The 27,614-nt window shown below is 40.1% G+C and overlaps 1 protein-coding gene and 1 long non-coding RNA gene across 2 annotated transcripts; one reads left to right on the top strand and one right to left on the bottom strand.

The window, feature by feature from the left end:
• Positions 1-4,086: 4,086 nt before the first annotated feature.
• On the bottom strand, positions 4,087-13,312 carry lto1 (LTO1 maturation factor of ABCE1). Its single transcript, XM_082531426.1, has 5 exons — positions 13,208-13,312; positions 13,038-13,143; positions 12,885-12,955; positions 11,864-11,981; positions 4,087-7,989 (listed from the first exon to the last, which is right to left on the bottom strand). Exons 1-5 carry the CDS (start codon positions 13,264-13,266, stop codon positions 7,918-7,920), a joined length of 426 nt encoding a protein of 141 aa, XP_082387552.1. The 5' UTR covers positions 13,267-13,312; the 3' UTR covers positions 4,087-7,917.
• Positions 13,288-19,855, top strand: LOC309705575. Its single transcript, XR_014276579.1, has 4 exons — positions 13,288-13,368; positions 14,364-14,418; positions 14,618-14,729; positions 19,020-19,855. It is a non-coding gene; the product is annotated as an uncharacterized lncRNA (long non-coding RNA).
• Positions 19,856-27,614: the final 7,759 nt, after the last annotated feature.

Below are 27,614 nucleotides of genomic sequence, written 5' to 3'. Positions count from 1 at the left end.
TGTATTAGTGATCTTAATAGTTTTTTTTTTTTTCAAATTAATGTAATTTTTTCATCTAATTGAATACAATCTATTTGTGTATGATTGTCAGTCCAAAGAGGGAGAGAGGAAAGAGGGAACATGAGGAGAAAGTACAAGGTCAGGAAGAACCAGGTAAGAAAACAGACAGGGAGCAGTGACAGGCACAACAGAAACTGTTAAACTGCTTGAGAGAGTTGACCACCAAAAGTGATTTGCCAACCTCAAGGTGAGGCGACATAGGTTAAAATAAAAGAAAAAAATCGGTAGAGCCATAGAAGTATCTGCAGTAAAGATCTTTTCATACATTGTACCACAGGCAAAGTTGCCTCCATTTTTATATTTTTTTTTATTAATATTTTGTACATTTGTACATTTCAAGGACTCTTCTAATTTTGGAGTGTATTTTTTATGTATCTATGTTATATTATACACACACATTAAAAGTGAATCTCTATCCAAAAAATGCAGTCAGTTTACTTCTTACTCACTGTGAGCATCATTCATCATTTCCCCCAGTAATTAAGGTTAGGATTTGTATTTTTTTATTCCAATCCATTCTTCTTTTGCAGCATTTAAATAACCTTTATCAGATTTGACGGTTTTGTTACAGACTTTTAAAAAGTGTTTTGTTTTTCTTTCACGAATGTGGGATTAAATAGTGTTAAAATGTACAGTGGTGTCATGTTTTGTGACGAGGACCCAGCCAGAGACTTGATGAATTTAAGAATCTTATGATTTAATAAAGAAATTTGCAGACTTGCACAGAGATGGTAAAATTATGATGACTGATAATGGAGACAAAGAAAACAGACCACAAGGACAGGGAGGAACAGGGGTTTAAATGCACCAAGGAGACAGTCAGAGAGAACTGGAGACAACTGAAGACATTTAAGGATGCAGGGACTGACAGAGACGGGGAAGCCGTCTCATCGTGACGAGTCAAGTTTATCTTGCTTGGCTGGGCAGCTCTCTGGGTGCTCAGCACCCCCAAAAGCGCTGATCTTAGAATCGCCCCAGGTCCATATCAACGCTGCAGACTGTGCCACTATTTTCCTCCTCACAAAATCAGCTGATCGCGGGTGAGAGTACAAGAACCGATAGATAGGCAGGCAGACTAACAATTCCAAGGAATTAGACTACTGGAAGCCAGTTCCATAGTCATATGGAATTGATCGCATTGAATTTGACCTGACTTGTCCTTTAACTTATCAGGAATTTTGTAGCATATTGAGACAAAACTCAGCACAGAGTGTGGATGCAGGTCACACTTAAGATTTGAATGAATCATGAATGAAGAAGCAATTCCCAGCAAACCTGAGAAGAATAAAAGCGTTATTTCTCTTAGTTTCCTAGGCCCCAGCATACACCTGGGACATGCTGGAGAGATTACATCTATTGGCTAGGCTGGAAAAGGCTAGATACTTCTCCAGATAAGCTGAAGGAGGTGGTGAGAGGGCTTTATTTTCCAGGACTGACTCTTTAGATCTCTGTATATAGTTTTAGTGAGTTTGTTTCAAATATTTTATTTCAAAATGAATCTGAATTATTCTTAATGAGATATTCTTCACACATTTACATGTGCAGTACTCTGTACAGCTTACTTCATTTGAAAGAAATAATGCCAAGCATTAATATATGTTGTCCAGAGCTCAGGCAGCAGCTCAAACACTGATAATATCGCCATGTTTGTCTCTGTTTGCCTGCAGGTAACCATGATGCAGCAACACGACTGAACCAGAAAACCTGCTCCATCTCATCTTTGCAGATCTCCATTTAAAAAGCACCAATGTCCCAAAGATAAAATGTTGTACAGATCCTAAAGTGTGTGAAGACAAGCAAGGCTCAGACTTTCTTTGTGCTTTGAGGGATAAACTTCACATCTGATTCTTCTGTCTTTTTGATTACAGGAGCTGCCCTCAGATTCAGCCCTCAGCATCACCCAGTGACAGCAGACAAGTCCTCTATGTTCACTCTGCTGAATACATTTTAAAATATTGGAATAAATTTGCAGTAACTCCAAAATTAGCTGATGAAAAAAGTACAAAGGCTAAACTACTATATGGTGTGCTTCTAGCTGTTTTACTGAAAAGGTTCAAGTCAAAAAGTCAAAGCGATTATACATCCATATAACGGTGTCGGCTGCGTGAATATGACATGATACGTAGATTTTTAAGATAGCATTAAATAAAACTAGATCGAAGAACTTGTGGAAGAACTTTCCACAAGACTGAATATAACATCATTAGGTAAAGGTTCAGAGACTCTGTGCTTTATCTGAGAACGACGTGAGTCCTCCTAATGTCACAGTGTTCATAAAGTGCTGGGTTTGTCCAGCTTCTGCAGTGGGCCTGTGGTGATCTGAAGAAGAGCTCCCTCTGAGGGAGCTGCTGGTGAAGATCGGGATTCCTTCTGGATTCCTGTGATGAGATACAGTTTCCTGATGTTTCTAAAATAATGTCTCTCTCAGGGGGTCAGCAGGACATCTGGTACAGGACAGGGGTGATGAAAGAAAGTTTCTCAGAAACCCAGCTTGGTCCTGACGGTCTCCTTCACTTGTTTTCCCCCAGAGTGAATATATCTGCTGATAATAATGTGGACTCTGGGTCCTGTTGTTACATGAAAATAACCAATTACACTTCTATGAAACCGTCTGCTGCTGTTTTCTTAAATGTAACAATTTATTTAAAGTTTCCACGTTACCAGGCTGTAGAGTGCGCTGAGTGTATAAAGGATGTAAAACTGTAAAAATCAGTTTGTTTAGGTAACCTTCAGTCTTATTTTCCCAAAGAAAAACACGTCATTTCCAGATATTTTTGACATCTATAGGAACTCTGGGCCTCTGTGGAGTGTGCAGCTGATGTAATGAGGATCATGCCAAATCATTCAAACATACAGACTGCAAGAGTAACTAGAGTAGGTGTGCAGGTGGGAGTTCAGTGCAGTGACTCTACCTGCACAGACTGACTCATGGCAGCCCGTTTAGTGGAGATTGTGGCACTCTTCCCTGTTGTCACTATTTAATGCGCACCAGCAGAAACGGGGTTTCACTCATTTAGAAGATCATCAATTAGCCAGGAGCTAAGTAGCTTACTGCTTTGTATTTTTTTAAAAAGCCCTCTGTAAAGCTAGAAAATCCTAATATTCATCATTGATTGAAGAAAATAAGAACAACACCAGGTTTCTCTTCTGAACTGTAGCTTTGTTGAGCCAATCTTCCTTTAATGTTAACTAGTAATGACTTCATTAACTTCTTACTTTAATTACAAAGGTTATTAATTTAGACTCTCTAATTGATGTTTCTGAGTTAACTTCAGTAATTTCAGTAAAATGTACCTTTTTGACCTCATTCCTACAAAACTGTTCAAAGAACTTCTGCCATTAATTAATGCTTCAAGCTTAAATATGATCAACCTGTCTCTCTTAGTGTGCTACACAACGCAGGCCTTCGAGCTGGCAGCAGTTAAACAATTACTTAAGCCATCACTTTAGACCATTAGAGCAAACTATATGTATTAAGGCTACTGCACTGCATTGGTTTAAATCACACCTCCCAATAATAGACTCCAAGTTGTTCATGTAAAGGGAGAGTCATCTTCACATAGGAAGGTTAATCCATGCTAGGACCAGTTCTGTTTACATTATACATGCTTCCTTAGGCAGTATCATCAGAAGGCATAGCATTTCACTGCTATGCAGATGAACCCAACTTCTATCAACGAAGACAGGTAACACTTAGCAATTAGTTAAACTGCAGGAATGTCTTAAAGACATGAATGACCTCTAAATTCCTGCTTTAGAGGTCATCTAGGTCTGAGGTTATTGTACTCGGCCCTGAAAATCTTAGAAATATGGTATCTAACCAGATTCTTCCTCTGGATGGCATTACCTTGGCCTCCAGTACCACTGTGGAACCACGGAAATGAGAACAGTGGGTTTTAGTGCATGAGGCACAGATAGACAGAGGACCGACGGGGGGAGAGTATGAGGTGTGGTACTGCTCCTGAAATTCAGAATAATTATCACCACTTAAACAAGGCTTACCACAAACAAATAGAAAGACATATAGATATAGTGATTCTGTGCATTTATTTCAGTTACTGTTTTCGTGCATTTTGATGGAGGAGCAGCCTCCTTCCACTTTGATAGAAATGACACTTGCACAGCACTAATGCTCACACACATCACACAGTTTTAACACCCCCACACGCCTGTCCGTAGGTTTTTAACCTAATTGTCATATTTCTGTAAATGTCATGTCTAATCTGTTGCTTGCTGCTTTAACAAACACATATCAGATTACTATTACATTATAAGACAACGAAACACTAAATGTATAAAGGCTAATTTATACTATTGAGCCCGGCGCCGTCCTCTGTCAATACAGAATGTTCCATACGAACAGAAAAAAGGCGCTAAACATGTTTTTAAAACTTGAAGCACTTATTTCTTAAATCCAGACGCAGAGACAGCGCTACATGTGTCAGTTTCTGAGAGCCATGATGCAAGTTAGGCTTCATACATTAGTGTTTCATTTCCACTTTTAGTGATGGTAAAAAGGCAAATCAACTCACCTCAAGATTAATTTCAGTTCAAAAGTCCATTCAGTCATAACCCACAGTACAGCAGAACCCTGACGTACGAAATGAATTCGTTCCCGAGGGTCTTTCGTAATCGAAGATTTTCGTAGGTCGAAGCACCCATCGCGCCTTTTGAGTGAACGACAGGCTATAGGCTAATTGCTAACTGCAACAACAATACGTCGTAGAAAAGTAGTAAAGATATTGACCGTATGCTCTTTAATTTTATATGGAAAAACCGTACGCATTATATTAGAAAAACTGTTGTGATGAATAAGTACGAATCAGGTGGGCTTAACGTCTTAGACTTTTCTACTTTAAACAACACTTTCAAAATTAATCGGGCTAAACATTTTCTTAAAACCCTACCTCTATCTGGAACTTTATACCATACCACATTTTCTCTCGTTTTGGTGGCTTTACTTTTATTTTAAATTGTAATTACAATGTTGAGAAACTCCCTGTAAAGCTTTCATCCTTCCATAAGCAGGTCCTCTTAGCGTGGACCCTCATTTATAAACACAACTTCTCACCTCACAAATACCTCATCTGGAACAACAGAGATATTTTATAGAAAAATAAATCACTTTTCCTGGAAACTTGGCTCCAAAATGGGATCCTATTGGTGGCTCAGCTGGTTAATAAAGAGGGACAACTACTTACTTACAACGACTTTATTGCACTATATAATTTTCCAATCAATGTTCAGGAATTCTCAATGGTGCTTGGTGCCATACCCTCAGGGACTTTAATGTTATATAAAAACACTGACAGCTCGATCTCTACCTCAGTCACTCTCCCTGATCCAGCTGAGTCACCAATAGGAAAAATCTGCTTTTCACAGGAACTTGGTAACAGCAATAAGAGAATACGTAGTTTATTCCAAGAAGATATCGTCTCTCTCCCATATATAATATCTTATTGGAACCGATTTGTTCCAGATATCAAGTGGAAGACAGTCTGGATGGTCCCCCATAAATATTTGATTGTAAATAAGGTGAAAGAAGTCTCTTAAAATTCTACATAAATGTTATCCAGCCAGTCACTACATGGTCAAATTTAAAAGGGACATAAATACTAATTGTACTTTCTGTGGGGATCATCCAGAAACTGTGACACATCTTTTTTGGTACTGTTCTTTTACACAGAGATTCTGGAAGGAATTTAGCAGCTTTGTTATTGTCCATATTTTAAGGGAGTTTTCTTTACGATGGGAAAATGTTTTATTCTGTTTCTTTAAGTTCCCCAAGAAGTATGAGAAATGTTTTTTTATGATAAATTTCTTAATACTTTTAGCTGAATTTTTTATCCATAAATGTAAGTTTACTAACAAAACACCATATTTCTGTCATTATTTTAAGGATGTGAAAATGTACATACAATCAATATCAGACTCCACCAACAAAAAGCCTCTCAAAACAATGTATGTATGTGAATTTTTGCGTGTATTCTTATAATTGTTACCTTTTTCTTTTCCCCTGGCTTTGTGTGTACATGTTCTGTTGTTTTGTATACTTCATCTGTTCGTATGTTGTATACTCATTGTTTGTTAAATAAAGTTTATTAAAAAACAAAAACAAAAAAACAACAACAATACGTGATTCAAGTGGAACAGCGAAGCGCAAGTACGAAAGCCAAGAGGTTGTCACATGATTCGGAAGGCATTGTAGGCATTCTGGGCTCAGCCAATCAGAGCCAGCGGATTTCGTTACGCGGGTATTTTGCTGTAACACGGGCAGAAATATTGCCGTTCAGTGCCTTCGTAACGTGAATTTTTCGTTAAATGGGGTATTTGTAAGTCGGGGTTCCACTGTATTTACTTCAGTAACATACCCTCTATGCTCCTCCTTTCTAAACAACTGTAGCGTGCTGACACCGACACGCTGCAGCGGGCACTTTCATTCAGTGAAGGCCGTGGTCCAAAAACTGTAAGAACAGTTATTAAAAAACACATACTGAAGGTCAAGCTGATCTTAACACTGATGTACAATTTATCTGTGAATTCATCCGATTTCCTCAACAGAATGTTCCACCCTCAAAACCTCACCTTAATGTACTTTATCACCTTCATCAACCGCGCACACACACACCCTCCAATCACACACGCCCATATTTTGCTCCATTGCTGTTTATTTCACACCTCAAACATTTAGTAAACAGTTAAGCAAATACAAGTAAACAGCAATAAATTACAGGTAGTAATAAAATAAACTACTAACTCGTTTACGCTGCGTCCGCACCTACACGGGTGATTTTGAACACGCAGCTGTTTCGTCCACGTAAACAATGTTTCGAATCAAAACTGAGATTTTTTTTTAAACTCCTTTTTTGCGTTTCCGTGTGGACGAGGAATACAGAGTTGGTCACGCAACGTCAAAGGTATGCGCCTTTATTCACGTCACGCTGTGGCCACGTTATTGTTTACATGAGATGAACTGCAGAATGATAGAGACAAAATACTGTTAATCTGACTGTCTGCAGGTTTTACACGCAGTTACTGTCCCTCTGTTTACAAAGGCAGAGGCGTCACGGTGTCATTATTTTACATGTAGTTGTTTTTTCCTGTGTAATAATGTTCAACATTGCATCAATACATTTTTCAAAAAATGCCTCTCTGTGCAAAATGGGTTCAAAAACATAAACAGCCGTGGGATCCTGTTTGTCTGTGATTTGAACAGCGGAAACCAACCCTGCAGGGAGACCTACCTCAGCACCTGTGCAGGTGAAGCCAAAGGGAAGATTTGCTTCAGCAGATTTTCTAGTCTTTGTCTTAGAATGAAGTTGGTTTGGAAACATATTCAGCGACGCTTCATCTCCTGCTTTGCGTTTGTGTGGGCGCCCCGTGCTGGCAGTGTCCAAGCGTTGTTTTCCCCCCTTTTCATACCGCGCCCCCCCTGCAATGGCTCTGGCCCCCCCTAGGGGGCGGGCGCCACACTTTGGGAAGGTCGGGCTTAGAGCAACCATCTAGATAAAATAATCTTATTTATTTCATCAAATCTAATGTTACATGTTTAAGGACACAACTTTCACCGCCTTACTGTCCTGATGTTTAGTTCTGTAGTCAACTAAAAAACTGCAATAAATCAATTTGTAGGAAATCAATCAATCAAATTCCTGTTTCTGGGTCTGTAGTGACAGTACATTTTCTACATCATCAAAGATCACACAATTCTTGTCTGATTGTCACTGTCTCACACTCCCAGCATTCAGATGAATCCACTGCAGACCATATCTGCTGGGGCATTCAAGGCTGACATCAAATCAGCTTCCACCTTGTGTCTGGGCGCTGGGTCGGCTCTGGTTCACCATCAAGACAGACTTAGAATGAAGTGCCTTCAGTCACGCTGATGTAATCCTTGAAGTCAGCTGGGACACTGAGCATAGAGCAGACCTGCACAGCAGCAACAAAAAAGCAGTGAAGAAAATATGGAAAACACTGAATCAGGTGACACTGTAGCCTCATCTGCTATACACACAGAGGGAAACGAGGAGACAGCTGAGAAACTACACCAGAGGTATCTTTAATTAACCAAGAACTGTGCTGCACAGTAGGGCTGCTCAATTTATCGAATTTTAATCACGATTACGATCTGGGCTTTCAACGATCATTAAAAATGACTGAGCCGATTATTAGCCCCTCCCTCATTTATCCGCGACACTTTAAAGGCCGGTCCGTGAAAATATTGTCGGGCATAAACCGTCCGTGGCGCAAAAAAGGTTGGAGACCGCTGATTAAGAGGACCCGAGGGAAGCCCGGAAAGCTAAGCAGAAGTTATTTGGAGAGGAGAGTGACTGCCGTTGGTTGAAAAGAGAGGTAAAAAAACTTCAGTGGTGTTGCACACTATGTTATATTATTTTTTAAAGTCATTGTTAACCCTTTAAAGCCGGTCAGAGCAGCATGCTCCGTGTTGTGTAACTATTTTTAAATCCCTGTAGAACCGGAACCGTGTAAGCTAGCACAATAATTTGTTTTGCATATGAAACCGGAGGAGTTGTACTTACATCTGATGCCATCAGCTTGTCCTCGGTCACGGTTTCCTTCCACATATAGCTTTGCAAAAACTGCATAAAAAGCTCTTGCAGGAACAAAAACATAATATTCCAGAAACACGCTTTGCCGATCCGATCAGCTGTTCGTAACACTTCCCACAGTGAAACAGACGTCAGCGCGAACGATCGCATGTCCGCCATTTCCTGCCCTAAACCGGAAGTGACGTCACTTTCGCAGAAAATGTAGTTTTTTACTTGTAGGCCTTAAGAGCCTATACTGGTGTTTTTATAAGTCATGTCTGACTTTATGCTTTTCTGAATAGTTGCTGGGATGCTGAGAAGTCGAATTGCACTGCTGGAAATACCGTATTTTCACGACCATAAGGCGCACTTAAAAGTCTTAGATTTTCTTCAAAAAGTGCGGCGCGCCCTATAGCGCGGTGCGCCCTATGTGTTGTAAGGCGGATGTAGTAGAGAACACCATGAGAACGCTAAAGGGTGAAGTGTGGGCGTTGATCGTATATACCGGGACAATCGCACATACCTGTATAAAAGGACAGGTATGTGCATTATGTGGAACATCGTTGTTTTAACAACCCTGAAAATGGCAAAGAGACACGCTTACGAAGCACAGTTTAAACTGAAGGCCATCAGCTACGCGGAGGAACATGGAAATCGAGCAGCAGTGAGAGAATTTAAGATTAACGAATCGATGGTTCGCAAATGGAGGAAGCTGGAAAACAAGCTCCGGCAGGTCAAGAAAACGCAGCTGAGTTTCCGCGGACATAAGGCGAGGTGGCCCGAGTTGGAGGAAAGACTCGAGCGGTGGATCATCGAGCAAAGAGCGAGCGGGAGAAGCGTTTCGACGGTCACCATTCGGCTAAAAGCAGTTTCACTAGCTGAAGAGATGAACATTGAACATTTCCAAGGAGGCCCGTCTTGGTGCTTTCGTTTTATGAAACGGTGCCATTTTTCCATCCGGACCAGGACTACGGTAGCGCAGCAACTTCCAGCAGATTATAAGGAAAAGCTGGCCATCTTCCGCTCCTACTGCAGCAAACACATCGCCGACAAAAACATCCAGCCCAGCCACATCACAAACATGGACGAGGTGCCGCTCACTTTCGACATCCCGGTGAGTCACACTGTGGAGAAGAAGGGGACCAGCACGGTAGCGATACGCACAACGGGGCACGAAAAGTCTTCTTTTACTGTTGTGCTTGGCTGCCATGCTAATGGACAGAAACTGCCGCCTATGGTGATTTTTAAGCGAAAGACTTTGCCTAAAGAGAAGTTTCCAGCAGAAATCATCATTAAGGCAAATGAAAAGGGCTGGATGGATGAGGAAATGATGAAAGACTGGCTGAGGGAGGTGTATGTAAGGAGACCAGGTGGTTTTTTCCACGCATCACCATCGCTGTTGATCTGTGACTCTATGCGTGCCCATCTCACAGCCGATGTGAAAAAACTAGTGAATCAAATGAACTGTGAGCTTGCTGTCATTCCGGGAGGCCTGACAAAGGAACTCCAACCGCTGGACATCGGTGTGAACCGGCCGTTCAAAGTAAGGCTGCGAGCGGCCTGGGAGCGATGGATGACCGATGGAGACCACAGTTTCACCAAGAGTGGATGGCAACGCCGGGCGAGTTACGCCACAATTTGCGAATGGATTGTAGATGCTTGGGCTAACATGTCTGCTGGCACTGTTGTTCGAGCTTTCGCAAAAGTCGGCATCATTTCCGAGGAGCCGCACGGCACGGAAAGTGACTCTGACGGTGAAGACAGTGAACCTGGCATGTTTGATGGAGATTTAGCGCAGCTGTTCAATTCAGACACAGAGGATGAGGACTTCGATGGGTTTGATTGATGATAAAAATGTGAGTACCAAACTTTGTTTTGCTCCCGCTTTATTTTTAAATACGCACACTTGTGTGCTTGTGTGTTGTTGATGATGACGATTACCGGTAATAGAAATGTGAGTAAGGTACCGAACTCAGGTTTGCTCCCGCTTTATTTTTAAATACGCATACGGTACTTGTATGCGCCCTATGATCCAGTGCGCCTTATGTGTGTGTTAAATACAGTAAGGGCACACATAACTGAGACTGCGCCTTTTAGTACAGTGCGTCTTATGGTCGTGAAAATACGGTAGTTTATTTTGATGCTGTTTTCTTTGCAAATTTGCATCATAGGATTGTTTTTTGTTTTTCCTGCAGTATATAAAAATAAATAAAACTATGAAGGCACTCAAAATAAATTTCCTGTTGTTGTAAACTATTTTTTGCAACTTTTTTGTATTTAAAGTTTTGAGGGATAAACCTCTTAAATTTCTCCAAGTAGAAATATATGTAAACAAAACCAAAAACGATTTTCAATTTTTTTGTAGTTTATTGCACTTTTTTTGCAATTAATAATAATAATAATAATAATAATAATAATAATAATAATAATAATAATAATAATAATAATAATGGATTGGATTTATATAGCGCTTTTCAAGGCACCCAAAGCGCTTTACAATACCACTATTCAATCACTCTCACATTCACACACTGGTGGAGGCAGCTACAGTTGTAGCCACAGCTGCCCTGGGGCAGACTGACAGAAGCGAGGCTGCCATGTCGCGCCATCGGCCCCTCTGGCCAACACCAGTAGGCGGTAGGTGAAGTGTCTTGCCCAAGGACACAACGACCAGGACAGAGAGCCCGGGGATCAAACCGGCGACCTTCCGGTTACAGATACGCGTCCCAACCCCCTGAGCCACGGTCGCCCCAATGTATGTAGTTACTATGGACTTAATGCATACATATTATTAAAATATGGGCTATATCAGTTGTATAGCAACTTGAAATGCTCCCACAAATGGCACTACAGCATGTAAAAAAGTAATATAAGCTCTGGCGGACTTGGTTCTATAGTAGGTCGTAAGGGTTAAATAAATATCGTCAAATAATCGAGATCTCAATTTCAGTGAAAATAATCGTGATTATCATTTTTGCCATAATCGAGCAGCCCTACTGCACAGTGCAACTGCTCAGCAAACTGCAGCTAGCCAGGCTAGCTAGCAAGCCCAATACCTAGCTGATTCAAAAAAAAAGAAGAAAAAAAAACCTATTTTTTTGTCCAAATAGAGAAAAACCAAAATCTCAGACTCAAGGCTTTAAAACGATCATCCACAAACCAGTGAGTGACAGTAGCAAAGTCTGATTTCATATCATGTCACTGGCTCCACAAAAACCTTCATTCCGCTCCGATTAAAACAAGAAATCAAGTACCTGTCTGAACTTAGCTCGAAGCTTGCCCATGTCATCCTGTAGCTTCGGAGAGTGCGGATCATCAAGAGGAGAGCTTTGGATCATTCCAAGGAGGGCGTCCAGTGCTTTCACACGCTTTCTGATGGCACACAAGTTGGATTGACATAGCTGTAACAATTCCACACACTGCAGCTAAGAGTGATGACCAGGTGAAACAAATAACTTCTTTCCTAAGGAGTGGAGCAGTAAATGCTTAAAATAAATACAAAACGCAGTTTGTAAATGATGATTTCATTTCATAAAAAGAACACGAGTCAAACATGGTGTTGGTAGTGTGGCAGGCTGGGGCTGCTTTAGGACCTGGATAAAAATCGAGGCCTGAACTCTGTTCTCTACCAGAAACTCCTAAAGGACAATGCCAAATAATGCCAAACACAGCAGCAAGTCCACCACTGAACGGTTTTGGAGTGGCCTAGTCAAAATGTGACTTAAATCAGATTAAGATGCTTTGTCACGACTTTAAACAGGCTGTTCATTCTACAGTTCTACAAAGATTAGGCTGAAACTCCTTCACAGCAACGTGCCAGACTCACTGCCAGTTATACTGCAAACGATTCATTGCAAACTGGCAAAACCTACTTTTAAGCTTAGGAGGAATCGTTTTGTCACATCGGGCCATGTAGGTTTGGATTTGTCCTGTAAAAAATGCATTTTGTATTTTCTAGGGATATTTGAGTCTAGCGTTGACATTTGCCACACTGCCTCCGGAGCATTAAAAAGAGCACTAACACTCACAGCAGCATCAGAGAGAAACAATGCGAACTATCTCCTGTAACTACACCTGCTCAACAGAGCCCGATACACGGATCCTGAACAGGTTTCAGTCCACTCTGTAACTAGCACTTCATCACGGTGCTGTGTTATTCGGGATTAACATGGCGATCACAGAGTTTCACAGACGCAGAGCGCCTGTACTAGCTGAGCTGTGGCGATGAACAGCAGCACGGGAACGGCTGGAAGATCGTGTTTAAGGCGGTCCTACCTTGATTTGCCATCTATGTTGTTTTGGAGGACACATTTCCACGTGATTGCAAAGCCGTAATAGAAGGACATCTGTCAGAGACAACAGACAGTAAACCTCTCTGAGCACCCGGAGGTTCACGTTGAATCACGCAGTTAAGGGTCCTGTCCTCACCTCGCAGGACAGCCGGGCCCCGTGAATAGCTCCGTGTCTGCGGCCGTCCTGAAGCCCTCGGCGGGTCCCCCTCTTAACACCTTCCCGGTAGCCTTCATCTCGGAACCTGTGAAACAACGAAACTGAGCTTCAGACTGCTACAGGAAGCAGCATCTATTCACTAAACCCACCTTTGTTCTGCAAACACAATGCTACCAAACAGGTCATCGTCCATTCTCACGTCGGCCATTGCTCCAACTTCCGGCTAACTCGCCGGAAATTGTTATCTGACTGAACTCTGAACCCGGCGGCAGTGCCACCCCCAGGGTAGGAGGGAAAGTGTTCTCAGACGGTATGAGTTTCTTTGATTTTATTTTTTGCTTTGACAAACGCATAGAAACCAATGAAGCAGTTTCTCAGCAGCCTGTTTGAGCTCTTTTCAAAGTTTCAGCTCCCACAAAAGAGCCAAATCTTAAAGCTCCCAAACGGCTGTTTTAGTATAATTCGGTGCTTGTAATTTAGCCTAATTTAGCAAAGATGAATGTTTTGTGTGTTGGTGAGTAACTTTAAGTGTTTTCATAAAAGTTGTTCATTTACTACTGCTGGGGAGAACTTACATGGGGTTCAAGTCCTGTAATAAAGTTTGAATTCTTTTGTCTTTCACAATAGAAAATGACTAACAGTCCTCTCACCCAGCTCCTAATCAGCATGAATCTGTAGCATCCCCGGTATAAAAGATGGTCTCTAAAGCCGATGGTTCACAATCCTTTTATGAAACAGCTTTGTACGTGAACACACCGTGAGAGCTACAACATATACAGAATAAAAAATACCATTAGTAAATAGAAAAGAGCATGTTACCTTTAACCTTTTGCCTTATTTATTAATCATAAATGAATAATTTGTACGTTAAATTAATGCACCTTTACATTGAGTGCTATTACCATGTATATTTATTAAACCCTTCTAACACTAAGCCAGTACCGACCTTTTCTATACCATGAAATCAGAATCAGAATCAGAATACTTTATTGATCCCTGGGGGAAATTATTTTTTGTTACAGTGCTCCATTTTAAACCAACATTAAGACAAGACAGACAATACACTAACTAAGAATAGTACAATATATATATATATATACATACATACATACATAAGTCACTCATAAATAAATAGTTGGAAAAGAAACATGTGTAGTTGTAGCAGCAAACAGTGTGTTAAGTAAGGATTAAGTGTGTTAAGTGTGTTAAGGATCATTTATTCAGTATTTAGCCTCCATTTTTAGAATTATTTCTTAGTCATTTTTATCAGTGTGGTTTTAATCCTGTCCATTTCCAATGCTGCAGGTTCTGTCGGTCAAGTGCACAGTTTGCATAATGGGTGTACACTCTTGCAAGTAATGTAAGCAATATAATTTTTCTTTACATCTTTCTTTATTTAGTATTGTGTTTTAGTTTGCCGTGTACTTTGTTGTGCCCACTAATGGAATACTTGAGGTTTTAAACTAGGTTTTAATAAATTGGCAGTTAGGGAACCTCACCAACGGCTTTGGCCTGTTAACTAAGCTTCTGTGCTATTTCCTGTTTTACTCCTGTTACAGAAACAAAGACACTCTTAATTAGACCACGTGAATCTCATCTCTGTTGGACTGGCCATTAACAGCAGGAATAAAGCAGGAGGCTTGAGACATAGATGAGGTGCAGATCAACCAGGTGTTTATTCCTCAACATTACAGATTACAGAAAACACAGCAAACCTAAATGGCATGTCTAGCCTGCCAAACGTTTAAAAGAAAGCAAACTGTAAATAAGCCAGACCACCCTGACTTTACATTGCAAGACACCTATGTAATTATAGAGCTTTGGATGAAAAAGGTCTGTTTTCTTTTATTTGAAATGTGGCCTTCTAACAGCAGGGGGCACTGCAAACCAAGTGGAATAATGAAGGAAGGTTTCTGTGAGTGAGTATGAGTATGCTGACCTGGCCATTTAATAATTCTTCTAAAAGAAAGCTAAGTGCCAACATGGGCAGCATTGGTCAGCGGGGTAATGGCTTTAACCTTTGAAAACAAGTTATCTTAAACAGTTCAGAAGTCCAGAAGTGTTTGACTGCCAAGAACGTGTTTCTGTGCTTTCTATCTGCCAGCTGTGAAAACACAGCTGGAGGTTTTGGATAAGGGACCATCAGCAACACTATCACAGATTAATGATTGAGTTCAGCAAACTTTTCTATGAGGCCATAGCCCACTGGCTCTTCTGTGGGTGAAAATTCATGTCAAGTGTTTTCACCTTCATGTCACAAGTTGTAATGGAAGGTCTATATTTTTAAATCTAATTTTTAACAAATGGAAAAATCTGCTGTGAAAATCACTCAGTCCCTCCACCTCCTCCACATTATGTGTATGCTGACACACAGAATCTACATGTGTCACTGTACAGTGTGTTTCTTATTCACACAAGACCAGACAGCAGTGGTAGCAGAGCTACCACGAGACATGCTGACCTGCCAGTTTGCCTGTCATTGTGGAGGGGCCACAGGGGATCCAAGATTTTTTTTGTCCCTACTAAATGTTATTCATAGGCGATCTGTGCTCTATGTAAATAAAACTGAGCTGAACTGAAACCTCACAAAAAACAGACAACACCTTTGAAACGATTTAGCCCCAATGCCCACTTTAAAAGCTCTAACCTCCAAACCCTCATAGACTTAAATTATATATCGGGTATAAATCGAAATCAGAATCAGAATCCTTTATTAATCCCGAAGGAAATAATTTTGACAATCCCATGTTTTCTCAATTTTGTAGTTTGAGAATATTTTTTCCAATTTTCTAAAGGTATGATGAAAGTTTCCAAGCCAAATGTAAAGTTACAAGAGGCCAGGTCCAGTTGATCTGTGTGAAGTATTGCTTTGTTCCATAAGTTGGCTGTGCATTGTACACATTATTTGATGGTGAGGGTGATTTGAGGGTAAGAAGACCTTTCAAGCTGACAACATTGACTTGGCATTCCAAACCTATTACAAAATGTTATACACACAACCTGCACAAGCCAATACAGAAGATATAAAAATGTTTCTTAACTCATTAGATTTGCCATCAATTGGTGAGTGTCAAAATGAATGCCTAACCAAACAGATTCAGAAGAAGAATTGGAAATGGCCTTAAAGAAACGAAAAAATAACAAAACACCAGGTACAGATGGCCTGCCGGCTGAGTGGTATAAAGCATTTGAGGTGGAGGTGCTTCCAGTTTTGCTAAGGTCAATGAACTGGACATTAGAGAATATGTCCACCCCCCCGCCCCACCCCCATCATGGTCTGAGGCAATCATAACAATTATAGCTAAAGACGGTAAGAACAAAATGCTGTGCAGCTCATATAGGCCGATATCAGTCCTAAACCAACATTATAAGCTTTACGCCTCAATTATATCTAATAGGCTAAACTCGTTCATCCCAGATTTGATTGATGAAGATCAAACTGGATTTGTTGGGGGCCGGCAAACCCAAGACAACATAAGACCCTCTCTCCACATAATCAATAATGTAAGAGGAAGTAATCATAAAGCGGTACTAAAAAGTCTGGATCCCGAAAAGGCCTTTGATTGCGTTAGCTGGACGTATTTGATTTTGGTCCTAGAAAGATTTGGTTTTGCTGAAAACTCCATTAACAGTATTAAGACATTATATTCAATGTCTACCGCGAGAGTCAAGATAAATGGACGAGTCACGGACCGTATAAAGTTGGAAAGATCTACTCGCCAAGGTTGTCCCTTGTCTCCGACTCTTTTCGCTCTTTACATTGAACCTTTAGCACAGGCAATAAGAGAAAATAATAGTATTCATGGGGTCGTGGTTAATTCAAGAGAACATAAAATAGCACTATATGCTGATGATGTCCTCTTGTACTTGTCGAATCCAGACCAGTCCATCCGGACCCTTTTAGATTTGCTGGGAAGGTTTGGGATGTATTCTGGTTACAAACTCAACATAGGAAAAACACAAATTTGAAGTTTTAACTATAGCCCGTTGAGTGAGGTCAAAAAAAAATTTCTGTTGATTGGTCTCTGAAAGCAATTAGATATTTAGCAGTATGGCTGACTAAATCGTTAGATGGCTTGTATAAAAAAAACTTTGAGCCCGTGAACCAAAAGATTAAAGAGGACCTCACTCAATGGTCAACACTTGTTTTTGATTTTAGTGCAAGAATGGAGGTCATTAAAATGTCAGTCCTACCCAGACTACTGTATCTGTTTATGTCTCTGCCTATCAAAATCCCCAAATCTCAGTTCCATGACTGGGACAAACAAATATCTCGATTTATTTGGAGGGGGCGGAAACCTAGAATTAAATATAGCACATTATTATTCCATAAAGATAAAGGCGGCTTCTCCCTCCCAAGTCTCAGAGATTACTACCTTGCCGCTCAACTCAAAATAATTATACAATGGTGTGATGACACTTATGGGGCCCGACGGAACGACATTGAGACTATGTGTGGGGTCATTCCAATACAAGCCTTGATAGGTGATCAGAAGCTGGCAACAGCCCACCAGAAAGAACTGAACCCTTTCGCATCTTTTACATTGCTTATCTGGTTTGAGTTAGTGAAAGAACTAAATCTAAGGAACCACATTCAAGTACTTAAGTGGGTGGCTTATGACTCTGAGTTTAAACCAAACCAATTGGATTTACAATTTAAGAACTGGTCGCATAAAGGCATTAATGTATACTGTAAAATACTGGATAAGAAAGGCCTGCAAAGTTTTCAAACATTACAAGAAAGATATGAGCTAGGAAAAAATGATTTTTTCAGATACCTACAATTACGTGACTAAAGAAATTAATACACAACCCAATGAAATAATTAATCTGATTTCACAAACATACTTTAAGGGATGTAAGTCAGTTATCTCTAAACTCTACCAGGGCATATTAAAAAGAAGGGGAACTTCAACAGATTATATAAAGGGAAGATGGGAGAGAGAGTTGTCCTCAGTTATAACTTCTGAGCGATGGGACAATATGTGTGAGACTGCTATTTCAAACTCATCCTCTGCATACTGGCGAGAATTTAGTTGGAAAAACGTGGTACGATTTTTCATAACACCAAAACAACAAACACGGGGAAATTCTTCATGCTGGGGAAACTGTTGCAAACCATACCCACATATTCTGGTCGTGTCGAAAACGTTCTAAATTTTGGGAAGATGTTATATCAAAGATAGAACAAACTATAGGCTTTAAATCAAAACAACGGCCTGTCATAACATTTTATTTAGAAATTACTCGTAAGTGGCTCTGTACTGACCCCCCTGTTCTGGACTGGTTGAGCGTTGTTGAGGAGATTCATAAAATGGAAAAACTTACCTTTTTGTTAAGGTTGCAAGCTAATATTTATACCACAAGATGGGACAAGTGGTTGAAATCTATCCGAAATTTTTTTAAATTAATACATTTTTTCTTTCTCCTGTTTGTGCCTACTCACATCTATATAAACTTCTGCATGCCTCTCCTAGGCTGCTCTTACATCTGTAGATGTGCTGTCAGTTCATGAATACAAAGTCATGTTCTCACTGCCAGAACTGCTTTGTGGGAAAAAGCTGTGCTTTTCAGTCGACTGCTTGTTTTGTTATTGTTGTTTTTGGTTGTTTGTTGTTTTCCTTTTCTGTTGTAAAAAATATGTAAAACCTTTATTAAAAACTAAGTAATAAAAAAAAATTGGATGTATTGTTACATGGCAACCTTCCCAGGACTTAAAAATTGGTCAAATTGTTTCATACACAGCAAATTCAAAAGTGTTAAATGTTTTGGTGTTAATAGTCTTCTTGCAAAAGTAGAGTTAATTTTACTCTAAGCAGAGTCACATTCTTTTAATGTAACTCTGAGGTGTAAAATGATAGTAGTTAAATCGAGTGTTAAAAATGAGTGTTTCTCTGTCAAATCTGGAGGTGTTACAATGGAAACATTAACTCTTGACCTCTTAACTCTGAACTCCTACAGGGGCTATGACACCACTAGAGTAAATTCACAGACTCCGCCCCCAGCACGGCTCCAATCGAAGCTGAAGTGAAGCCGTTTCAGAACATTTTGCTCTACATACAGTGGGGCAAAAAAGTATTTAGTCAGCCACCGATTGTGCAAGTTCCCCCACTTAAAATGATGACAGAGGTCAGTAATTTGCACCAGAGGAACACTTCAACTGTGAGAGACAGAATGTGAAAAAAAAATCCATGAATCCACATGGTAGGATTTGTAAAGAATTTATTCGTAAATTAGGGTGGAAAATAAGTATTTGGTCACCTCAAACAAGGAAAATCTCTGGCTCTCACAGACCTGTAACGTCTTCTGTAAGAAGCTTTTCTGTCCCCCACTCGTTACCTGTATGAATGGCACCTGTTTGAACTCATCATCTGTATAAAAGACACCTGTCCACAGCCTCAAACAGTCAGACTCCAAACTCCGCCATGGCCAAGACCAAAGAGCTTTCGAAGGACACCAGGAAAAGTATTGTAGACCTGCACCAGACTGGGAAGAGTGAATCTACAATAGGCAAGCAGCTTGGTGTGAAAAAATCAACTGTGGGAGCAATCATCAGAAAATGGAAGACATACAAGACCACTGATAATCTCTTGAAAGTCCGTGATGCTCGGCGACAGCCCCAAAACATCACTGCTCTCGAGAAGATCTGCATGGAGGAATGGGCCAAAATACCAGCTACTGTGTGTGCAAACCTGGTAAAGACCTATAGTAAACGTTTGACCTCTGTTATTGCCAACAAAGGTTATGTTACAAAGTATTGAGTTGTATTTTTGTTATTGACCAAATACTTATTTTCCACCCTGATTTACGAATAAATTCTTTACAAATCCTACCATGTGGATTCATGGATTTTTTTTTTCACATTCTGTCTCTCACAGTTGAAGTGTACCTCTGGTGCAAATTACTGACCTCTGTCATCATTTTAAGTGGGGGAACTTGCACAATCGGTGGCTGACTAAATACTTTTTTGCCCCACTGTATTTGAGTTGTTTGCCATGCTTGGTAAGTCATTTTTTTCAAAGATTGTTTCAATTATTATTATCAGCTTTTACTTCTGTGGCTCTTTGGAGTTGAGACAAAGCTGTGTGAAAGGCATTAGCCATGTTGCTCGCTGATAGCATAATATTCTGTTTTAGCTAGCTGAAAGGTATTGTTTGTGGGCAAATACCACAGCCTTGAAAAAAAGCTTGCATGTGAATTTTCAGTCAAACGTTTGGTCAAATACACCTAAAACAATGTGTAGAATGTGAAATGTTGGTATAATGGTGCTGCTTGAAGCCTGAAAACGATCGCCCATAAAAAACACGAGCAAACAGCAGTAGCAGACGTCCTGACTGGATTCTACGTTAGCATAGATCCCTCCAGAGTTTTGTGCACACGGTTTAGGTAAAAATGAAAAAGGTTGAGGTTTTAAATTTAGTTCAGTATTACCTGTTGCCTGTGTCCTTGTCTTTTGGGAAAATACTTTACACAAGTAATGGCTCAAAGAGGATTCCCTTTTTTTTTTTTTTTTTTTTTTTTTTTTTTTTACTGTGCTGCAATTGTTTACTGGATTATTTGTGCCATTAATTAGTGTCAACTAATTTTTATTCAATCTCCGCACAGGATATGCTTGTGAAGATGGAATATGGGGGAGAGCAGAAGTGCGTTGAAGTTCCACAAAGGGATGAATGAAGGACATGCATATTGTATTGAAGAAATAAGTGATGAGATGCTGTTATTTGCATTTACCATGTCAGACCTTTTGATAAACAAAATTCTAATGAAAGTGAGAACATGTACACTGTTACATCTTTCAGAAAATGTTTTGAAATTGTGGTGCACAGTTCAGAATAAATGTTTTTCAAAAACCATTGCATCTTTTTAGTAAATGTTTATTTCCAAAAGAAATTTCTAGAAGTTCAGAACAGTAAAATTCCCGCTTTTTAGAATGAATTAGAAGATAACTCTTACGTAGTTAAACTAAAATACTCTTTGAGAGTTAATATATAAACTCTTAACACCAAGTGTTAAATTATCAACTCCAGACAGATTTGGTGTTTAACACTAAATCAGAGTTAACGTACCAACTCTCCAAAAAGAGTTAAATTAACACTCTCTGGTGTGGACCCATATAGACACTTTAAATAGTGTTGAAATCAAATCCGACAGTGTTAATTTGGACATGCTGGATTTGCTGTGTACATATTCGGATAATGGGGACATTCACACTTGTGGCATCGGGCCTTAAATCAGGGCAGGATCTGCAACCTGAACTACTGGCTCACAGGGTTACTCATTAGGAAAGGCTTTACTACATAGACTGTAACTGAAAGATCAGGTTTTAGGTATTGTGATGTGACTGATTGGATTATTAATCCCTAATAGGAAGCTTCAGCATTAGCATTTTGCTCACTGTCTTTAGCCAGATGCCATTGTATTATATGACTAGTAAAAATTGTACATTTTTAACACATAGTGATGTAAGGACCGTACATTATTATAGGGACATTGTCAGCAATTATACAAGAAGCACTTGGAAATACTGGGCATGAAGAACTCCCTTATAACAGGAAGAGAGTACAGAACCAGGCTCAGAGAGGGGCAGCCATCTGATGTGACTGGTTGGAGGCTGAGTGGATAGCGAAGACAGAGAAAGGACAGAATAGAGAGACCACAAACAGGACAAAAACAAAGTATGGGAGAGAACAAAGTTTTGATCATAGTCTTAACCCATCAAAAAGATAGCCAGAAAATTCTGTTTTTTGGAACGGAGATGTTTATTAACCCTTTGAACAAAATCCACATTTTCTTGCTATATCATGTTGTGTATGATATATTTTTATTATATACTTATTATACAGGGTGGGCCATTTATATGGATACACCGTAACAACATGGGAATGGTTGGTGATATTAAAGTCCTGTTTGTGGCACATTAGTATATGTGAGGGGGCAAACTCCTCAAGATGGGTGGTGACCATGGTGGCCATTTAGAAGTCGGCCATCTTGGATACAACTTTTGTTTTTTCAATAGGAAGAGGGTCATGTGACACATCAGACTTATTGGTAATGTCACAAGAAAAACAATGGTGTGCTTGGTTTCAACGTAACTTTATTCTTTCATTGTAGCTGAAGTCCGGGACAAATCGCGTTCCTTTTCCCCTCAATACGGATGTATTGTAATTGGTCCAGCCCAGAGTTGATCATGACCAATTGGCTAATCCACCACCTTTCATTGTTTATATTGTTACAAAAACTAACAAACAAACAAACATAAAAATGAAAAATCATCATCGGCCCACCGGGCAAATGTCCGGTATGCCCAATGGCCAGTCCAGCTATGCGGGTGGGTAACAGGCATCTCCGAAAACGTCAGAGCACTTATGCAAATATGTGATGTCTTGATGAATCGAGCAGATATTTGAAGTTTACACAGAAACATTCTCACATGAAAATATCTTAAAAGTTTATTTTGTGACCCAGAAAGAGTAATATTTCAAACTCCGCCCCTCTGTGTTCCTCCGCAACTGCCTCGTTTGAGTTTTGGACAACATGCATTCTGGGATATTGCATTTCGTCATTTCGAGCTGATTGGAGACCAGAGCAGCCGATCAGATTTTTTTGCATCCAAGTCTGTGATTGGCTGGTTCTGGGGCGATCGTGGCTCAAAGAGTTGTAACCGGAAGGTTGCCGGTTCGAGCCCCGGCTCGGACGGTCTCGGTCATTGTGTCCTTGGGCGACACACTTCACCTGCCGCCTACTGGTGTTGGCCAGAGGGGCCGATGGCGCGATATGGCAGCCTCGCTTCTGTCAGTCTGCCCCAGGGCAGCTGTGGCTACAACTGTAGCTGCCTCCACCAGTGTGTGAATGTGAGAGTGAATGAATAGTGGAATTGTAAAGCGCTTTGAGGGCCCGAAAAGCGCTTTATAAATCCAATCCATTATTATTAAGAAACTCCAGGAACCACAAGTCTGTACTCTGAGAGTGAAATTAGTTTGCCATTGATCAACTGAGCACTAAGGATATTTGATATCTTCCCATAGACTATACAGTCTGATTAACAATGTTATTAATATGCATATGCCCTATACCACATATGCATTATACTTTTTAAATCCCATCTTAATGCTTTAATTGAATCTAATGTGTCCATGTTATTGCTTTAACTGAATGTGCTTATCTTTCTTTGTTTGTCATGTCAAGTGTCCCCCTTTTTTAAATACTATATTTTTACAAGTATAGTCAGGTAAAAATACATATATTAAGTCCGTTCTTCCAAAGATGAAATGAACCTGAACTAGAGTAACCTTCTGCCTGTGTTACGGAGGTTTAGAGGTTATCCAAAAGGCCAAAGACAAAGTAAACTGAGAACTTCAAAAGAAGCAACTCATCAGAAGGGGTTGTGTGTGTGTTTGTGTGTGTGTTTGTGTGTGTGTGTGTGTGTTTTGTGATATGCTAAAGATTTACACTGACATACCATGCAGCATCTCCACCCCCTACTGCAGGTGAAGGGCAGGTATGTGATAGGCTGAGCAAACACAGACACGATTCATGTTTTTGCTTCTCTAAGATGGGGCATAATAAACATGGATGTACAGTATGTCACCTTGTGACTACAACGTTTTATCTTACACAGTAACAGCAGATTTACTTTCCATTAAAAACAAAGATTATGTAAATGTCATAAAACCTCAGGCTTTCTTCTAAACAGTACGTCACGAACACCTGGCCATACACATACAGATTGGTCATCATTGAATCATTTTCACTTGGCAATAAAAAGGTAAGTCTACATCATCAAGTCGGTATAAAGCAAATGTAACTAAATATATGATTTAGCATAATTTCGTCAAACAGCCACTGACAGGTCTGGATCCATGCGGTAAAAGAAATTTACATATCATGTTTCGCTACTACTATTTATTGCACCTGTGCAGATTTATAACGGCACAGGCTGCTTACTTTGTACCACTCTTTATACAGCCAAACATGTCAGGACGTGCAGATAGCATGCCCACACAGCCTGGCCTGGAAGACAGCTGCAGGGGCACGTGTGCATATGTGAGCAGCTGTGTTTGTAAATGAGGAATATTGCAAAATGCATGCAACTATCAAACGTGACCATGTTTACTCATCATGTGCCAATGAAGGTAGAAGGATAATGATACATCTTTGAAAAAAAAGAACTCAGTGGACTAATGAACTGTTTGGGGCTAAGTACAGGATGCAGGTCTTTCTGATGTAGCTTTGTTTCCTGGTAGTTCGTCTTTCACCAGATGTCACCACCATGTTGCAGACTTGGAGTTTGCTCAGAAGTGATCCATCAGTCTTTGTATTTTCATCAGGGAAACCACATCTATGTTTATGGTTGCTCAAGAAGCAAATGCTTAGAGCAGAGTGTTTTTGGTCACACTTTAAGCACAAACTCAGTCCATGTTTCTAACACCCCTGAAAAGTTTGAACAACACATTTATTATTATATTGTCTTTTGGCTTACAAAGAACGGGATTCCCAACATGAAATGATACTGTGCTGTGAAAAGGTATTTTTCACTCCCTGATTTCATATTTCTTTGCATATTTGTCACATTTGTCAAACAAATTTTAATTCTAGAAATAAATAACCCTGGTAAATACAAAATGCAGTTTTTACATGATGATTGCATTTATTGGGGGAAAACTCCAAACTTACCTGGCCCTATGTGAAAAAGTAATTGCCCAATAAATGTAATAGTTGGATTTGCCACCTTTGCCAATACAAACTGCAATCAGTCATTTGCAATAACTGGCATTAGTCTGTCACATTGGAGGAATTTCAGCCTGCTCTTCTTTGTAGAATCGATGTAATTCAGCCACATCAGAGGGTCTTCCAGCACAAACAGCCTGTTTTAAGGTGCCACAGCATCTTAATCTGATTAAGTCCAAACTGGGCCACTCCAAAACCCTCATTTTCTTTCGTTCTTTCTTTCGTTCTTTCTTTCTTTCTTTCTTTCTTTCTTGGAGTTGCTGTTGTGTTTGGGATTATGTCCTTTAGGATCTTCTGGAAGAGAGCAGAATTCAGGGCTCCATTTTTATCCAGGTCCTTGAGCAGCAAAGCAGCACCAGCCCACAACACCACCGAAACCATGTTTCACTGTTGTGGTGATGTTCTTTTTATGAAATGCTATTATTTTTATGCCTTATGTAATATTACTCAAACCTTCCAAAATGTTCAGTTTTTGTCTCATCATAAGTTCTTTGGCAACTTCTTAGATGAGTTGTTGACGTGTTCTTGGAGTGATTTTGGTAGTCTGGTCACTCTGGCAAAGTTCTGGACTGTTCCAAGTTTCCCCATAATGGTTAGAAATGGTTTTGTAACCCTCTAGACTGACAGAGGCTCAGTGCAGTTCTGTTTTTGAGTTTCTTTGAATCATGGCACCGATGGTTTGCCACAGGATCTTTTAGCCTGCTTCATTTTGTTGGACCTGTTTTGTTTGTGGTATTTTGATTCAGCAGTAATCAGGCCTCACCTTTACAAAAAAATGTCATTAATCAGTTAATTAATGATTTAACAAGGAAGCAATGGGATTTTTTTTCTTTTACACAGGGCAGGAAGGTTTAGATCGTTGTTTTCCTATAATAAAGTAAATCATTCTTTAAACCAAAACTCAAAAACTTGTAAATCTGACAAATATGCAATAAAAATTTAAGAAATCAGGAAGGGGGAGCAGGTTTTTCACAGCACTGTGTTGGTGTTCCTGCAGAATGTTTGACTCTTGCCATTAGATGGCAGTGCTTCATTTAAAGTGACACTGAAAGTGAGCACCATCAGTGACATTCAGCAGTGGGAAAGAAAATCATTTTATTGGGAGCAATAGAGCAACATCCTCATGTGTCCTCTCTGACACCACCTTCACCATTCACTTCAAACAGCATCTCCATATCCTGCACTCATGAAACTGAGACGATGTGGAAAAATCTTCTGGTTTATTTATTGCAGTTTATTGTATAAATATATGCTAGTTATATCGATTTGGAAAAATGAACACTAACATTCATTTGCCTGTCCTGTAGTAAACCAGTGATTCCAGTTCACACTGTTAACATGTATTTGTCACATGTAACCAGTACTGCTAGTGTTGCAGGGTGAGAGTTTTGTGGTTTGGTAGTTGTGTTACGTTTGCCTCATAATATGTGTAAATCTGGAGTCAGCTGGAAATCTTCACTTGGTTTACCTCCCTCCACTGCTGAGGTTTGTGAAGCACTGGAGCTGCAGGATCTCACCACTGATGGCTACTGGGAGGTCTCTTCAGATTCTTGTCTGACAGCAAGGGTCCTCCACTCTCTGGAGAGCCCCTTCACCTCCAACAACCATGGACCAAGACCTGAGCTCTAGTCTCTCACGCACACACACACACACACACACACACACACACACACACACACACACACACACACACACACACACACACACACACACACTTGACTTTTATATCTTAGTGAGGACATCTAACTGACATAATGCTTTCCCTAGCCGCTTACCATAACCCTAACCATCAAAAACAAATGCCTGACCCCAGTCCTCATGCTAAACCTAACCATGCCCTAATTGTAACCCTGACACTAAAACTACATTTTGAGTCTCAAAAATGCCTTTAAACTTGTGGGGCCTGGAATTTGGGCCCCATAAGGGACTGTTCGTCCCTACAAGTGTAGTAACAGTCACATTTTTGTCCTCACAAAGTGTGTGTGTGTACGTGCGCGCACACACACACACACACACACATAGACATTCAGACAAATTATGCTTGGGGGATGCATTGGCCTCCATGTGCTCTACAATGGGAATATTTAACTCATTGTTGCCCCTTAATCCTCACCTCCACCCTTCCTGTGACCCCATGCTGTCACCCCCCCCCCCCCCCACTCTTAACTACTAGTTACATTCAAAGGTAGCTGAAGTTCTACCATATTAAAATCATAATCATAATTTAAATCTACTACCCCCCTGCCTCAGTTTTTCTTAACTCTCTTGGTTCAGTATATTATTCTGTCACAAATTATGGATAAAATGTATCCAGATTTTCAGATGACATGAAATGACACAACAGTTTTATCAACTTGCCTATGGAAACCTTTCCTTAAAATTCAGAGTTGCGTTTGACCACAGGCTAAAAGAAGAATAGGTAAGAAAGTAAAAAAACAAACAAGCAAACCCCAAAAACAAAAAACAAAACCCCAACCTATTGGCTGTAGGAAGATCGAGGTCATAGGTCAAGCTGGAGTGAGCAAGATGGGCAGTAATGAGAGACTGGCCCTCATTAGATCCAGCTCCTGATGAGATGGCAATGAGAGCTGATGAGGACAGTCAGGAGTAACAAGCAACAGAACACTGGTCAGCACACTGAACAGCAGTTTGGACATTTATCTGGAAATATGCTCGTGTGCATGTGTTGTAACTAATAACAGATACGTTCTTAAGTTCTTAGAAATGAAATGTACTTAAATGGAAGCTGGAACTCATCCAGGTAAGGAAATCTTAAAAAGTTGATTCTGTTCATCTGGACGCACTTTTATTAGTGGGAGAAACATTTCG

This window comes from Aulonocara stuartgranti, assembly GCF_965226115.1.
Source record: "Aulonocara stuartgranti genome assembly, chromosome: 1".
NCBI classification, from domain to species: Eukaryota; Metazoa; Chordata; class Actinopteri; order Cichliformes; family Cichlidae; genus Aulonocara; species Aulonocara stuartgranti.
Note: the sequence above shows the minus strand (reverse complement) of the source record. Positions and strands in the feature narration are given on the sequence as shown.